The sequence below is a fragment of the Frankliniella occidentalis genome, unplaced genomic scaffold, assembly GCF_000697945.3.
Source record: "Frankliniella occidentalis isolate FOCC.00 unplaced genomic scaffold, Focc_3.1 Scaffold24, whole genome shotgun sequence".
Taxonomy (NCBI): domain Eukaryota; kingdom Metazoa; phylum Arthropoda; class Insecta; order Thysanoptera; family Thripidae; genus Frankliniella; species Frankliniella occidentalis.
Window position 1 is genome coordinate 1,299,698 of NW_026267154.1, and position 14,676 is coordinate 1,314,373.

General features: G+C 40.2%; 3 protein-coding genes across 10 annotated transcripts in view; 2 read left to right on the top strand and 1 right to left on the bottom strand.

Moving 5' to 3' along the window:
• Positions 1-6: 6 nt before the first annotated feature.
• Positions 7-9,208, bottom strand: LOC113210198 (stromal interaction molecule homolog). Of its 3 annotated transcripts, XR_008010890.1 has the most exons (15): positions 8,652-9,208; positions 8,071-8,213; positions 7,860-7,979; positions 7,670-7,782; positions 7,477-7,592; positions 7,226-7,395; positions 6,980-7,129; positions 6,705-6,872; positions 6,510-6,610; positions 6,189-6,352; positions 6,023-6,088; positions 2,631-2,790; positions 2,461-2,516; positions 2,104-2,227; positions 1,883-2,032 (listed from the first exon to the last, which is right to left on the bottom strand). XR_008010890.1 is itself a non-coding variant. In XM_026428065.2 (14 exons), the coding sequence occupies exons 1-14, from the start codon at positions 8,920-8,922 to the stop codon at positions 1,709-1,711; spliced, it is 2,190 nt and encodes a 729-aa protein (XP_026283850.1). In that variant the 5' UTR covers positions 8,923-9,208; the 3' UTR covers positions 7-1,708. The 3 variants fall into 3 exon arrangements, 2 of the variants coding, with proteins under 2 accessions (XP_026283850.1, XP_026283852.1); XM_026428065.2 differs by lacking the exon at positions 2,461-2,516 and having other exon boundaries at positions 7-2,032; XM_026428067.2 differs by lacking the exon at positions 2,461-2,516 and having other exon boundaries at positions 7-2,032; positions 2,631-2,787; positions 8,652-9,207.
• Positions 9,209-9,691: 483 nt separating this feature from the next.
• LOC113210200 (caspase-1-like) lies at positions 9,692-12,331 on the top strand. Of its 6 annotated transcripts, none has more exons than XM_026428070.2 (7): positions 9,692-9,852; positions 10,179-10,296; positions 10,482-10,617; positions 10,704-10,842; positions 10,936-11,111; positions 11,189-11,315; positions 11,396-12,331. In XM_026428070.2, exons 2-7 carry the CDS (start codon positions 10,193-10,195, stop codon positions 11,638-11,640), a joined length of 927 nt encoding a protein of 308 aa, XP_026283855.1. In that variant the 5' UTR covers positions 9,692-9,852; positions 10,179-10,192; the 3' UTR covers positions 11,641-12,331. The 6 variants fall into 6 exon arrangements, with proteins under 6 accessions (XP_026283855.1, XP_026283859.1, XP_026283856.1 ...); XM_026428074.2 differs by having other exon boundaries at positions 10,497-10,617; XM_026428071.2 differs by having other exon boundaries at positions 9,842-9,972.
• Positions 12,332-12,641: 310 nt separating this feature from the next.
• Positions 12,642-14,676, top strand: part of LOC113210196 (uncharacterized) — a 12,146-nt gene continuing 10,111 nt past the window's right edge. Inside the window, exon 1 of the mRNA XM_026428063.2 lies at positions 12,642-12,819. Coding sequence (XP_026283848.1) covers positions 12,756-12,819 — 64 coding nt within the window. The 5' untranslated portion in view covers positions 12,642-12,755. The remainder of the gene's footprint in view (positions 12,820-14,676) is intronic.

Consider the following 14,676-nt stretch of genomic DNA (forward strand, 5'->3'; position numbering starts at 1 on the left):
TAGACAGGGGACCCTCCAGATGTTTCCCTCACAATACCATGACTTGATAATACCCAAACTGTCAACAGCTAAACAATAAACTTCTGCCTGCATTGATCAAATTTAGATTTAAAACAAAACTTTGTTAAGAGCCATAGGAACAGATATTAAGAAAATGAATAAAATCTTCTGTGAAGTAAGAACAAATACATTCTGTATTAGTATGGACAAGTAATAAAATTAAACAAGTTTATCACATTGTTGTCACAATTATCTTCTGACGTCAACAAATATTAATCATGTCATGAAGGAAAATTAGACATAAATTTAATACCATGTGGTGCCTTTTGCTAGAACCGTTATAAAGTCAAAAAGTTTACCTGTCAAAAACACTAACACATTTATTGGATTGGCCTAGATGGCAAATCCAATATGTATATGTCCACAACTAATCTTCATATAACAACATCCAACATAGATAACAGCAAAAAAACTTCTCTAGTGTGAGAGAGAGAGAGGGGAAAACATATCTAGAATCTAAAGATGATTCACACATGTGCATATGTGCTCCTTGTGTATGAGCCGATTATTTGCAGCTAATACAAGGTGATTCCTAACAAAACACAATAAATATAACTGGCGACTATTGTGGTGATTGCAAACAGTGAGATGCCTTTGTTAATAATATGTTTCTATTTGAAAACAGATGTTCAGTAATATTACAGTGTGCCAATAACTTGTACTAATCAAATGCAAAGAATACCCATTCTTCCTGGCATTCAGATCTACTATCTCCATAAATCTCAACATATGTAACAGCACAAATGACAAAGATTTATCTATTAACAAAATACAAAAGTCTTTACAAAGTCCTTATCACACATTATACTATTATTGATATTTCACATAGAAACAGTCGCTGAAGCACCCATAGGCCATTGGTATAGAAATTTGGAGTGAAGATGAACTAATGAAACTAACAAAATGAATTTAAAATATTAATTAGAAATGTAAACAAAAGGAGGGACAACAGTATACAAACTGTAGTAATCCTGCAATCATCACCAAAAATCAGTGCCACAATGATCATGAACATAATGGTAATTATCAAAACGACGATACAAAATCTACACATAGGAAAAATATCAATAGAAGTTAAGGAACAAACTCCTACTCTCAATGAGACAACATTGTAGTTATCCAATATTTTCAAGCTATGAATTTAATATTAAGTCAACAAATATATCAAAATCTCACCAATCAAAAAACAAAAGTACAAGAGCCCCTTTTAATTAAATCCTATGATAAGAGATAGGAACTCATTGGAAGTTAATATATTGCACGTAAGTATTAATTTTAAGAGAATATGCCACATATCTGAGTCAATTTTTACTAGAGAGCTAAATTCTAGAACAGTCCAAGAGCCAATAATTCTCATCAATATGTGAGTAACAGTAACATATTACTTGATGTGCTGAGTAGACAGTGGCAGTCAGATGATTTTAAAAATAACGAGGCTTGACAAATCTTAAAAATTTGACATGTTTTGATCCAGGAATTTAGATAGGCCTTAACTAGTAAGGGCGTAACAAATGATGTTACAATAGAAGGAGCTGATTTACTAGAGCCATTTTCCCAGTCTGAAATAATCTCCATTTCACTGTTCTTCACAGTGAATCTCAATGAATACTAGGCAAGAAATACAACCAAAATACCCCTGAAACAATGGTCATTCAATTACAGTTGTTTTTCCCTTGGGCAAGCGCCTTGTCAGAGAGGGAAAATGTAGTTTGTGCTTCTTCTTTCGTCGACTAATGTCATCATCTGTAAGAGCTGGATTTGAGTCGGTGGAGCAAGCTTCTTCATCAACCAGGCGTTGTTCAGTGTTCCCTTGGGGAGGCGTTGATGAAGACCCATGAGAGGATCCTTGAGATGATCCATGTGAGGAGGCATGTGAATCTTTTGAGGCTTCTCTTATCAAACGTCGTGTTGGAGCAACTGTACTTCTGAACTGCAATGAAGTTTCTGAATGGAAAATCTTTTGCGGACTTATCTAGAACAGAAAAATAAGATAATATTTCCATTTAGATTAAACTTGATTTTTTGATGGTTTGTGTTACTTACCTCTGCACCCGCAAGTGAGATGTCAGCATCTTGAGACTGTGAACGGATCATGCTTGGTCCAATATCCTTGCGATCTTGCCTCAGCGGGTGCTGTGGCGCCTTCTGCTGCATGTCCGGCCAAGCGCTGTAATAGGTAGCATGCAGGAGAATGAAAAGTTGAGCACGACTAGCCTTCCTTAGAAAGTGTTAGGAAAACATGCTATAAGCCACCAAGCACACCTGTTTCAGGGACTAGTAAATTAATGAGATACAAAAAATACATATAGTTCATTGTAAAAGCCTTTGCTATAGAATATTTAACATCTGAATTTTCACTAAGATTTGTTGTTAAAAACAGTGGAAGACCTAAATACAAACCTTTGATAACTGAAAAGTTGCGACTGATATGTTTGTGATCCTTAATGAAAGTACGACTAGAGCAGCATGCAGAAAGAGAGTAGAGTTTAAGTTTCTTTTCCATTACATGAACTGGGTAACTATTCTAAGACATTCAAAATATCATCCAGAGAGAAAATACCACAACTCACCTTTCACCTCCAACTAAAAAGTGAACATTGTTTGAGCCATCTGCTGTCTTCACGTTGGAGGGTGTATCATTGGTTGGACTGATATCTTCTTCAATATCCTGTCGACCAGCCTCGCTCCCAGAAGAATCAGCCTCTCTAACCCACGCTTCAAGGGCACCTGCTGACAGATTAGCACAGCACACTGCAGGTCTGTTCACTCTTCTTTACGAATGGGGACTCTATATGCCATTAGTGGGCATATGCCAGGCTTAAAGGATAAGGTAAAATAATTCCTCAAATGGAATATAGTAATATTGCACCAAATATTTGAAAAAAACATCTTGTTTTCCTTTAGTTCAACAACGAAGGTAGATTAAAATTTTAAAAGATACCATTTAGAATGAAAGTTAATGCATGTTGCCAATATAAGTTGGTGTCGTAATTAGCTCAATAACTTTATGGAAATAATGAGCAAAAATAAGATAGAAGAAGGCATTTAGGGGTAATAGAACAGTTCTTCCCATCACAATGAGTCATAAAGACTCTAGAAACAAATGTGTGTGTCAAGGGGAGAAAATATATTCACCACCTCATGCTCGAACTGGGGTAAAAACTAAAAAAATATTCACAGGTCTAATTACACAACATGCTCATCTCATGCGGGACATGCACAAGCCACAAACTGTTTGTGCTGCAGAAGTTACCCAGAGAAACCCACACAAGTCATAATGTATTACATGCATTGCTTTTGTAGTTAGAGATTAGATTTAATATGTGTCTTTAAACTTGGTCTGTTAGATCTCAATTAAATATGAATAAAATTGATCTTTATTTATTTATATCACTGACATTGATGTCCTTACATGTTTTAAGAACAGTTGCTCCTGCAAGAAACTATTACAATTGGTTTAAGTAGATAAGAGTTGAAAATCGGCCATGTAAAAACACAACAACAAAACACAAAAACACACACACAATGGTGAGGGCAAGATGCGAAAATATTTTCAGTTTAATCCAGCAGAAAATGCTGTTGATGACATTTATGGAAGAAAGTTAGTTTTTACTATAATACCCATAAGTTAAAAGAAATTCACTCCATTCCCCCATTATGTTCTTCTGCAAATGGAAAATGGCAGAGGAGACACTATGTTAAGTACGTAACATCTGCAAATGTTTCATGATACTGTACTGTCATCGAAAAAACTGCAGTGAAATATGTTACAGATTTCTGTGAGATGAGATCAGCCAAAGAGGGCTACTGTGGCATAAAGGAAAAGATACCGTAGTTATTCCATCCAATGGCTGGATCCATAACTGCCGTTTCCAAATTCAGGTCTCTGCAATTAGAGGTTTAACTACAAAATAGACTCAGTCTAGATATGACGGTCCAGGGACATAATATCAAAGTATTTTCTTTGTAAAAATTAAACCGACTTTACCTACTCAGTGAGAAAGTCCTGTCTAATAGTTGGAAAATACCAGAAAATACACACAATGATTGAACTAGGTAACACTTCACTGGACTCCCATTTCAGTTTAAAAAGTACCCATGGTACCTGTACCATGATATCTTTTAAAATCACATTATAAATAGGTATTCATTCTGCAAACACATATGCACTAGGTTTACATTAATAGTATAACCTGCCATTCTGCTATATTCAAAATAAATATTGAACAAATATGAAAGATAGATAAATATCTCTTTCTAGAATACAAAAGTACAGAAAATGGAGAGCAATGATATCCACAGTTATAGCCTCAGACTCTAAACCTCACTCGCCTTTAAGTTAAATCAGGGGATCTCTGGTAATAACAATAAATAATGTAGCATGCAAAAATCTAATAATAAAAAATATATCACCTTGAAAACTAGAAAAGATGAAATTCCACATAGAACTGGAATTTTAAGTGCAAATGTGAATAGGTATGGCTAACCACTATCCGGATGTAGGTAAGATCTTGAAGGTCTTTAACCTTTAAGTCATGACATAAAAAATGACCAGTACAATCTGCAAATAATGCATTAACCTTGACTCATTCAAAGATAACAAAAACAAACACAACTTGTGTTAATTTTATCTTGAAAAATGTAAAGCTTTTACTTTTTGCTCATCATGCTTGCGGGAAATATGAATGGCATCTTAGCAAAACAAAAGGGAGGGGAAAACTGAAATTGTTTTGTGACAAAAATTGATCAACTTAATGAATTTGCTAAAATGATACAAAAATTAAATATTAGAGGTATACTGGTGCACCCTATCATGCACAACTAGAAACAGGCATGCAGATTAGGAAGTCAGACATTTAAAACAATTATCCCTAGTCATCATTCTTCATTAACCAACTGATTTCAGTTCTTTTCCCTTTGCTTTACTGTATCCTACAATAAATAATGTACTATTTTCATAAAATTAAAAGATGGAAACATTAAAGCTCAGTGATAAAGACTAATCCAAAACCTGGGAAATGCAAATGAAAAATGCTCAATGTGCTACAAGGAGGAACTTCATGTTTATAACACTTGTATAAAAAAAAAGAAAATTAAAGGCATGTTGGCAAAACCTATAAAAAACAAAACTTACTTTACTCTGTTCCTATTGTAAATAAATTACTATCTAATAAGAACAGATTACTGAATGAGGACTCCTAAACAAATGAACCAACCAACAAACAGGTGGATTAGTCGTTCATGTTTGCCCATACAATAAATTTGCAAATAAAAATAAAGAAGACACTGACACTTTCTGAGCAGAGGTGTTCCATCTACCAATTCAACTAGCCATTTAAGTAGTTCCCTATTAAGACTTCAGTTTTAAAACTAAAAGTGGACCTCCTACTCTATATCTACCTCACACAATATCATTACATTCACTTTAAAGATTCAAACCAACATAAAGGTTGGTGCAACCTTACTTGGTGGTAACAAATCAAAGCACCAATGAGGAAAGTGAGAAAGTAGGTACATAGAAGCAAAGAGAGACAGGAGCTTCAAAGTAATGTGCAATTGACTTATTATGAATAAAATCCATCACTGTCATACACAGCAAACTGACATGGAGAGGAAAGGATGCTGAGACAAAGTACGGAACAAAAACAAAATAAATAAGTGCTCTTAAGTCAAAGTAGCAAAACTGCAAACAAAACACCTCACTTTGCAAGAGGTTTTTATCATAAAATAAAGCTTCCCACACAATGCAACACTACTTGAAATTAACATGATCAAGACAGATGTAAAATTAAGGGTCATAAAACCACCACATTAAAAAGAGTTGCTTATAAAAATCACACAGTAATCACACAACATAACTCAGTTTTTGTTTGCAAAATGTGCACACTTCAGATGATTTACTCCCATGCTTCACCACGAGAAGAATCATCGGTGTCAGGAGTATTATTTCCCGCAGTCTTACCTGAAGATGGTGAGTAAAGTGAACATGTATCATCATCCAAATCATCTTGGCTGCTACCCATTCGACCTGCGCAAGGGACGAAATTTACAAATTTCTGTAATAGAACCACAAAAGAGACAACAAATAGTTCCCACCTATTACATTGGTGTTTTCTTTTTCTACTTACTGCGTAGTCCAAAACCTCTTCCATTAGATGTACTGCGATACAGGACACTCTCCAAATATTGCAAACCACTATTATTGATAATATTAAATCCACAAAGTAATTCAATTTGTTTCCACCTAAGTACTCGCTCTTGCAATTCTTGAGTTACATCATTTAAAGCAGTTCTAAATGAAACAAAAATAATGAAACTCTAGTTACCCTCACAAAGTATCAAACCAATATAGAATTTTATAAACAGAGAATAAATAAAGAATTTTATAAATATTAGTTCTGATTATAATATGAGTTAAAGTCCAAGAGCAAAGACAAAAAAATATTTACCTTGCTTCAACAATACTTCTGTCAACATCATCAATGGATCGACCATGAGTTGATACAAAAGCTCCAACAAGACTGGACCGCTTCTTTCTCAATTTTTCACACTGAGAAAATTTAAACAGGTGTATTAAGCATTTGTTTGAATACCAGATTAGATTTATCGAGATCATGAGAGGCAGACAATGCTATTAAACTTACAGCGTCTCTTGCTTGTTGTAATTGTTTCTCTGCTGAAATCTTCTTTTTAATGTATGATTTATTTTCTATTTCATGAGTTAGTTGAAGCCACTGTTGTAATCCATGAGGTGGTGCCCAGCACCTGTCTTGAAGTTCACCTTCAGCTCTTGCCAGCTCATTGCGAAGAGTCTACAAGCAGGCAACAGGTAATAATATTAAAGTGAAACTTTCATAAGAGAGGTTGGTATTTTTTTTTGGGGGGGGGGGGGGCTTGTTTCTTGCATCAATTCACCTACCTCGATTTCTGTTTTGAGTTGAGACACTTCAAGGTCAGAGTATGATGTTCGCAGCTCAGAGGTGTTACATTCTTGGGCTAGCCTTCTTTCTAGATTCTGTTTTTCTGTTGCAACATTCTCTTGATCCAATCTAGCTTGTTCCAGCTCTTTCTAATGTTCATTAATTTTTTGGAAATGGAAGAAAATTTAAAATTTAATTTGATTAAAAATTGTAATTGCTTGTTTATAATGTAGATAATAGCCCACCTGTAAATTTTCTAATTTCTGCTCAGCTTTATGGAGGCTTTCCATATCTTTCATCATACGTCTAAGATGTCGCTTAGAACTTTTATTTTGGGTGTATGCATACCAACATCCAGTAAGCGCACTCACTAATAGGGTAACCAAAACTAAGTCTTTAATGTGATGACTGCCATCTGTTGAAACATTTTTAAAACTTAGAGTAGAAGAAAAAGCACTCAGTTTAGTTTAAGGAGGCTACATCATGGCTTGCTTACCTTTGGGTGGTCCAAACAAAACCACATCCATGGCCTTTAACTGAATCTTCTGTTTATGAATAGGATCTTTAATCCCCAGGGTGGAAGTCAGGTATTGCATGTTGCTTACAGCAAGTCTACATCAAAGAAATATATTAGAAAATCTGGAATAATCATATATTAAGACAATTTGATCATATTAATAAAAAAGGACCTTGGAAGTAGTGCTCCTGTTACCCTGTGGTGGATAAAAGTTGGAATGTACTGTGGAAGTTCCACATTAGATGCCAACCACTCTGTTGTTTGCTCCACAGTCCAGTTATGTACCTAGGAAGAAATGAGAAAGTAAAAGTAATGATTGATGTTGCGGTAAAGAATGAAGAGCGAGTTTCTAAATATCTTACCTCTGATCGAAGCCATGCTTCCCACAATTCTCTAACAGATATGTGCATGTCATCATTACGATGGAATGCCTTTTGTCTCTTCTCATAACCTTGTTCATATTTTAGTTCCTCTCTTAAAAACTAGAAATAGGAAAAAATAGTTTAGAAAGTACTTTTAAAATTGGATTTGAGAAACTGTAACTCTTTAAATACGTTCTCAAGATTAACATACTTCATCAGACTCAGATAAATCAACGTTTCCATTAGCATCGTCATCTAACTGTCGGTGCAATGATTTTATGGCCTCTAAACCTTGCATGTCGTTACGAGCAATAGTAAGGCAAGCTATGTCTTCATTACAATTTTCCCCATGACCTGGATAAGAAACAAAAGTTACAGTTGTGTTAAGGAATTGTTCAAAACATCTTAGCAGTTACAAAGACAAGGCCAAACATAATTAGGCAACAGTTGAGACCAATGAAAACAAAGAGTGGCATAGTGGCCTCGAAATCTAAAAAAACACTGAGACGATAAGCAGTTCAAAATTTTGCTGGGCAAGGAAACGGAACAAAGCATCAAAACAATTTTGACAGTTATGCGTCTCTCATTTAACTAATCAAAAAAGAGGGCAGAAAACTCAAAGCTTAATTGGGCATTGAAATAAACTTAAAAATAAAGATACAATCAAACGAATCCTCTTAATTAACAGTTAATTAACGTGAGTGTTGACAGTGACAACCAACATTCCATTTGGTCCCAATGGGTGTCCTAACCTTCGAGGAGCTTGCACCCTTCGATAAGGTCCCGACTCACTTGCATCAAGGAAAGGCTCGTTGGAGGATGAACCTTCCGAGGACGAGGACGGCGCGCTCGTGCTTCTCGCCAGGGAAGACACACTGGCAGACAGGGTAGAACCCCTGTAGGGATCGCCTGAGACGGCAGAAGGACTTGGTGCGGAGGCTTGGCGCACGAAGTTTAGTTGAGCATTACACAACAAGAAGTCGCCACCGAGCACCACAATCAGGAGAAAGAGCCACCGACACGTCCCGCACAAGAACGGCGTCTTTAACTTGAACAGCGACATTGCAGCCAGGCAAACAAACTAAAACGCCTTATTTTTCCCCTATCTGAAACGTTTGGTCGCTGCGATCAGTCTGACAAAAATACACAGCCCACGGAAATTTGTAACAATGTTGTGCACATTCTGATGCACGGATAGCTCAGTTACAGTGGGTGGAATAACATATCGCGATTTAGTTGCGAAATCCCTGCAAAATATACGAATTTTAGCAACAAAACAGTTCAAGGTTGCATGTTCGGGGCTGGCAAGATCAGCAGCAGCAGCCAGAAGAAGCAAGCAGCAGACAGAAGGGCAACACGATTCTCTCGGAAACAATCAACAAACGCCTAAAGATCCAGGAGGCCGAGGACACCGAAGCCGAAGAGGAGGGTTGACAGCGGGATCTCAAATGACAAGATACTGCCGGGTTTCATGTCTTCGCGACGCATTATCCTGTTGATTAGAATTTTAATTTTGGACAAGGAAGGGTGGGTACAGGTCTTCCCTCATAGTGAACCTGCTAAGCACATTCGTCTGATGAACCATACCAAATTCCTTCTGCTCCTCTATTTTCTAAATCTTCGCGGGCAGTAGTTCTGTTTCCGAAACCAACCTACAGAAACAGAGAAAGAAAGAATCTACTTAAAAGTTTTACGTGTTTCATGTGATTGTTTCCAAATTTCGTTGCAGTTATAATAATTGTAAAAAGATATTGTAAAGTTGTGAATAAGTATTAGCTCTTTATCTGTTCTCTTGGGGTCTTCGGTGTGTTTTTCTGTGCTGGCGTTGGCACTGCGCACGTCAAACTTTTGACTCGATGTGGATTTGTTTCCAGTTTGTGTTTTTGTTTGTTGTTGGATTGTATGTTTTTTCGTGAGTCATTATAACATTCCGGGTTGGCCGCAACAGTTGTGCAGACCGATCAGTGGATTAATATCTTCGCGGTGAGATAAGGTATCTCGACTTTTACTCTGCCTTCATTTTCGTTATTCTTTAGATTCCATCTACTTCGTTTGATTTCTGTTGTACCGCTGCGATTTCAGAATGTTTCTTTTGTGCTGCCGTTCCAACTAGGTTTTTCTGGTTTTTCTAGTTTGTTTTACCACCTATCTACTATTATCCCTGAGAATACTATAAAATTTTATGGCATCAGGTTTTTTGATTCAGATTAGTTTTCTCTCGTAGGTTATGCTCTAAACAACAAAACTGTTGTCATGTCATGTGAGTGAAGCATTCTTTGTTGTGTATGTTTATCTATATTCCTTTTGTTTTCCCTACAGCTTCTTGATAGATCATGGCGTCCAGCGAACAACCAGTCACTGCATCTAACGGTGTTTCTGAGGATCCTGTGGTAAATGGAGGAGGTGATCAAGTCGACCCTCCAACACCATGGCTGCAGTAAGTTCTAGTTTTCAACTTGCATTTCCTTTTGGGTACATCGAAGAGTGATGTTATTTCTTCACACTGGAACTGTTAAATCATACTCAAATGAATCTAAAGTAATTTTTTCTTCTTGCTTTTCTCTTTACTTCCTTCTCACGTACCTGCCTGTCCCCATGATCATTCTGGCTAAACATTTGTAGGTATCTTGTTGACAGTATTCAAAGGAGACCACCACCATCATCTGCTCAGATGCCTGTTGAGAAGAATGCTGTTTATTATAACATGAACCACAAAGAGCGTGGTCTTGCATTGATCTTCAACCATGAGCGTTTTGAGGTAATCTAATCTAATTTTTCTCTCTGTTCCATCTTGGCTTGATCATTAAAAATTGTGTACTAAGGTGCTATATTCTTCTTGGACAGCCTCGTCTCAACCTAAAGCCCCGCTCTGGCACGGAACATGACTGCAAGAACTTAGAAAATAGCTTGAAAAACCTTGGTTTTGAAGTTCATGTGTACTCTGACCTTACAAATACTGAACTCATGGAAATCATTAACCGAGGTATTTGATTGAAAACATCATTTTTACTGTTTTATACTGACATTGTATTGAAATGATTGTCTAATGTGAGGTTGTTGTGTCGCCCTTTGACAGCTGCTGACGACAACCATAAAGCGAGAGACTGTTTCATTGTGGCAGTGCTCTCGCATGGAGAGCATGGGATCCTGTATGCCAGGGATTCAGTCTACAAGCCTGAAAACCTGTGGACGCCTTTTGCAGCGGACAAGTGTCCCACTCTAGCTGGGAAACCCAAAATGTTTTTCATTCAGGTATGTGATTTTTGTTGAAGTTTTAAGTGGTTTAAATCTCAGTTTGTCATTTAATTTGAGGACATTTTTGTTTTCAGGCTTGTCAAGGTGACAAATTAGATGCAGGTGTTACTATGCTGCGGGCTACAGAGACTGATAGTGGTAGTCACTCTTACAAAATTCCAGTTCATTCAGATTTTCTTATTGCATACTCTACAATTCCTGGTAAGATTTTGTAATCTTTACAGAAATTTCATTTTGTGTATAACACTTATTAACATATCTATGGTTTCTTTTTACTGCAGGATATTACTCATGGAGGAATACATCTAAAGGGTCATGGTTTATGCAAGCTCTTTGTCAAGAGTTGAATGATAATGGTTTTGTGCTAGATCTTCTCACAATACTGACTTTTGTGAATCAAAGGGTTGCAATTGACTATGAGTCAAATACTCCAGATAATGCAACTATGCATCAGCAAAAGCAAATTCCATGTATTACATACATGTTGACAAGACTGGTAAAATTTACTCGCAAACCACATCATTAAATTTGATTTTCACCTATTGGCCAATTTTTTAAAAGAGAATTTTGTACTTGATTGTAAACCTATTATCAGTGGTATTTCTTTTTACACCATATGCATTTACTTTTCATACTAATGTGTGTTAATGTTCTTTTAGTTTCATTTTCCATAATAATATAGAACTGTCAGTGTCGACTATGGGGCATTTTGACCAACAGTCAACAGTGAATTTCATGTTTCTAGGGTTTGAGAAAAATCAGTGTGATTACTTCAATCATGAAAAGACTTTAAAAAGCACCAAGTAGTTCCTTTTCCTGCCTTGTGAACAAATCTTTCAGTATTGTAATTTTTCTATCTTAAATATTTTTTCTGACGTGAGAGATTTGTTGTATTGGGAGAGCGGTGTTGTATTTTGATAGAACAATTTTGCATCCTGTGCTTGGGCATGTCTCAGTTATGAGGTGTACTTATGTCATGGTTGCCTTGTGATATTGATGTATTTTTATTTGGTGTGGCTCACTGCTTTCAAAGTATGTAAACGTTGTGAACTCAACGCCGGTGGCATTTACTAGGAGCATTTTTTCAAGTTTGTAAAACCTTTTTTTTTTTTTTTAAGAGAGAAGTTTTGATCTCGTCGGGACCCAGCTGTCATGTCAGCTGGTCGTGGTTTTGTATTCTTGAGGCTCTTATTTCAATAAAAGTGCAATTTAATTTACTTTTGCCTGTATTTTTCTCCATATTTTCCAAAATATCCCTCTTCTATGAGTATCCTTAGCGGTGACTTGCGACCTGAGGGCTGTAGCCTAGCGGGCGTTCGGAGGAGACGAAAGAGCCACTGCGCGCTGCGCGGACGCGGTCACCGTCGTGGGCCAGGACGGCGAGGGATGCGCAGGTCAGGGGGGCGCGCTGGCCCGGCGGCCGCCTGGGGCTGGGCGCTGCTGAGTCGCGGTGGTTGAGGTTTTATTCATTCATTCATTCCCTTGCCTTGCCGGGGCCCCGCGCCCGCGAGCCCCCCGCGCCCGCCTGGCCCGCCCGCCCGTCGCTCCCGCCCGGCCCGGGCCGCCCGCGCCGACACCGCAGCAGTGTACGTACGCGCGGCGCGCGCTCAGCACAAGCTCGCGCTCGACTTCCACCACAAGATGCGCCTGCTCGCCGTGCTCGCCCTGGTGGCGCTGGCCTGCGTCGCCGTCGGCCCGAGCCTGAGTAAGCAGCAGCAGCAGTAGCGAGCAGTTGAGTTCCGGCCGCAGCTGGTGGCCAGGTGCGACCTCCGCGCAGCTGCCAGCTGCGCCCGGCGGCTGCGCCGCACAGCCGCAAGCCGTGGCAGCGGCAGCAGCAGCAGCGCGTCTTCGCCTGTCTCCCGGAATGGCGGCGCCGCCGGTGCACACAGCCACCTGGCCGCGCGGGGCGGTACGAGAGAGACGGGCGGTCGGCAGGGCATTCCCCCCTCCCCTCTCTCACTCGCACTCGCTCTCGCGGCACGGGGACCGCCGTGCCGAGCGTGTCCGCAAATATAGTTCGTTCACTAAATGAAGACACCATTGGAGAGGAGCCCCATTGTAAGTCCGATTGTAAGCGTGGCCATTACAATGAGGCTGATGTGGGTGGACGCTTACAATGGGACTTACAATGGGGCTCCCCTTCAATGGTGTCTACATTTAGTGAACCAACTATACAGGGAGGTGCCGCCACGCGACCTCGCCGTTCGGACGTCGCTGGTGTACAAATCAACACGTGCAACGTGTCGTAACTTCATTCTCCTTTTTAAAATCGCGATTCTGTCCTGCAAAGTATGTGCTGTGCTGTTGCAAATTCAAAACCAGAGGTTGCCGCAGTTGTCGCGTGAGAGCGATGAGCAGCTGCATGACGCAACAACGACTGTTGTCGTCGTGCCCGCTTTCCACGACGAGTGTTTTAACTCTTTTACATGCGGTCTGCTGTCACTATGAGCATGAGCCCCCCCCCCGCCCCGCCCCGCTCCGCTCCGCCCCGCCTCGGCCCGGGCGAGGTGCCGCCGCGTCCCCGCCGCGCTATGGTACTTCCCGCTTGCTCGACCTTGATCCTCTAGTTCCCCCTCGCGGGCGCCGCCGTCGGCAGCATTGTGTCCACGGTGGCCACACACGGGCCTGTCCTGTCCTGGGTGCGTTGGGCTTCGCGTGGTAAACAATTATATTGGCGGTGGATCCGTCTGAACACAAACAACATAGCCGCAGCCGCGCGGTGGGCGGCCTGGTCGCTCCGCCGGGGAGAGAGGAGGAGGAGGAGGTGTTCTGTCGGCGCCCATCAAATGCCATGAGTCATGCCCGATACTTTGACGGGTGTGTGAGTGGGCAACGCCTGCTAGCTGCGCGTCGCTCACGCTGCCCGCCGCCGCCGGGCCGTCCGGTGGCAGTTTGTCATATTTGGTGGGTTGCTATATGGAAGTCAGGGGAAAAAAGTGCTGGCAGCGTTATTTTGGGTATACTCGGCGAGGTGTTCGCAAAAGTCCCTCCCGACTCTGCTAATCTTGTTGTCAGGGAAATTCAGGGGAAAGTCAGGGAAATGTCGAGGGAATTTCACTCTTTTCTATTCTTGTAGCAACCATGTCTTCTTATCGGATGCCGCGGCGCCCCGACTCGACACAATAATCGTTATTACAAATATGTCGAGGCATCACGCGATTCTCTCTGTAGTAAGGCCTGTCACTTCGTTTTATTCTTTGATTTTTTGTTGTTGTTCACTCTATCAGCTGCCGCCAAATAATGTCGTTCTGTTCTCCTTTACTTACATATAGTTTATTTTATTTTTATTCATTAACGCGACTTTGTAAACAAGCGAATTGATGCAGAATCAACAGAACGCACTCCCCGCCCGTCGCGGGGGCGGCGCTCCGCGAGTGAGAAGGTAGCGAGTAGGGGGAGGGTAGTGGTGGTGTTCGGGAGAGGTGCTCGCTCGCTAGATACACGACGACAGCGCTGCCACTAAGCGAGCACTGTACTCGCATTAATTAATCAGCCGCAGCTCACCGCCACACCGGGTGATACCGGTACGGAGTCTCCCCCCCTCCCCCTTCCCCTCCCTCCT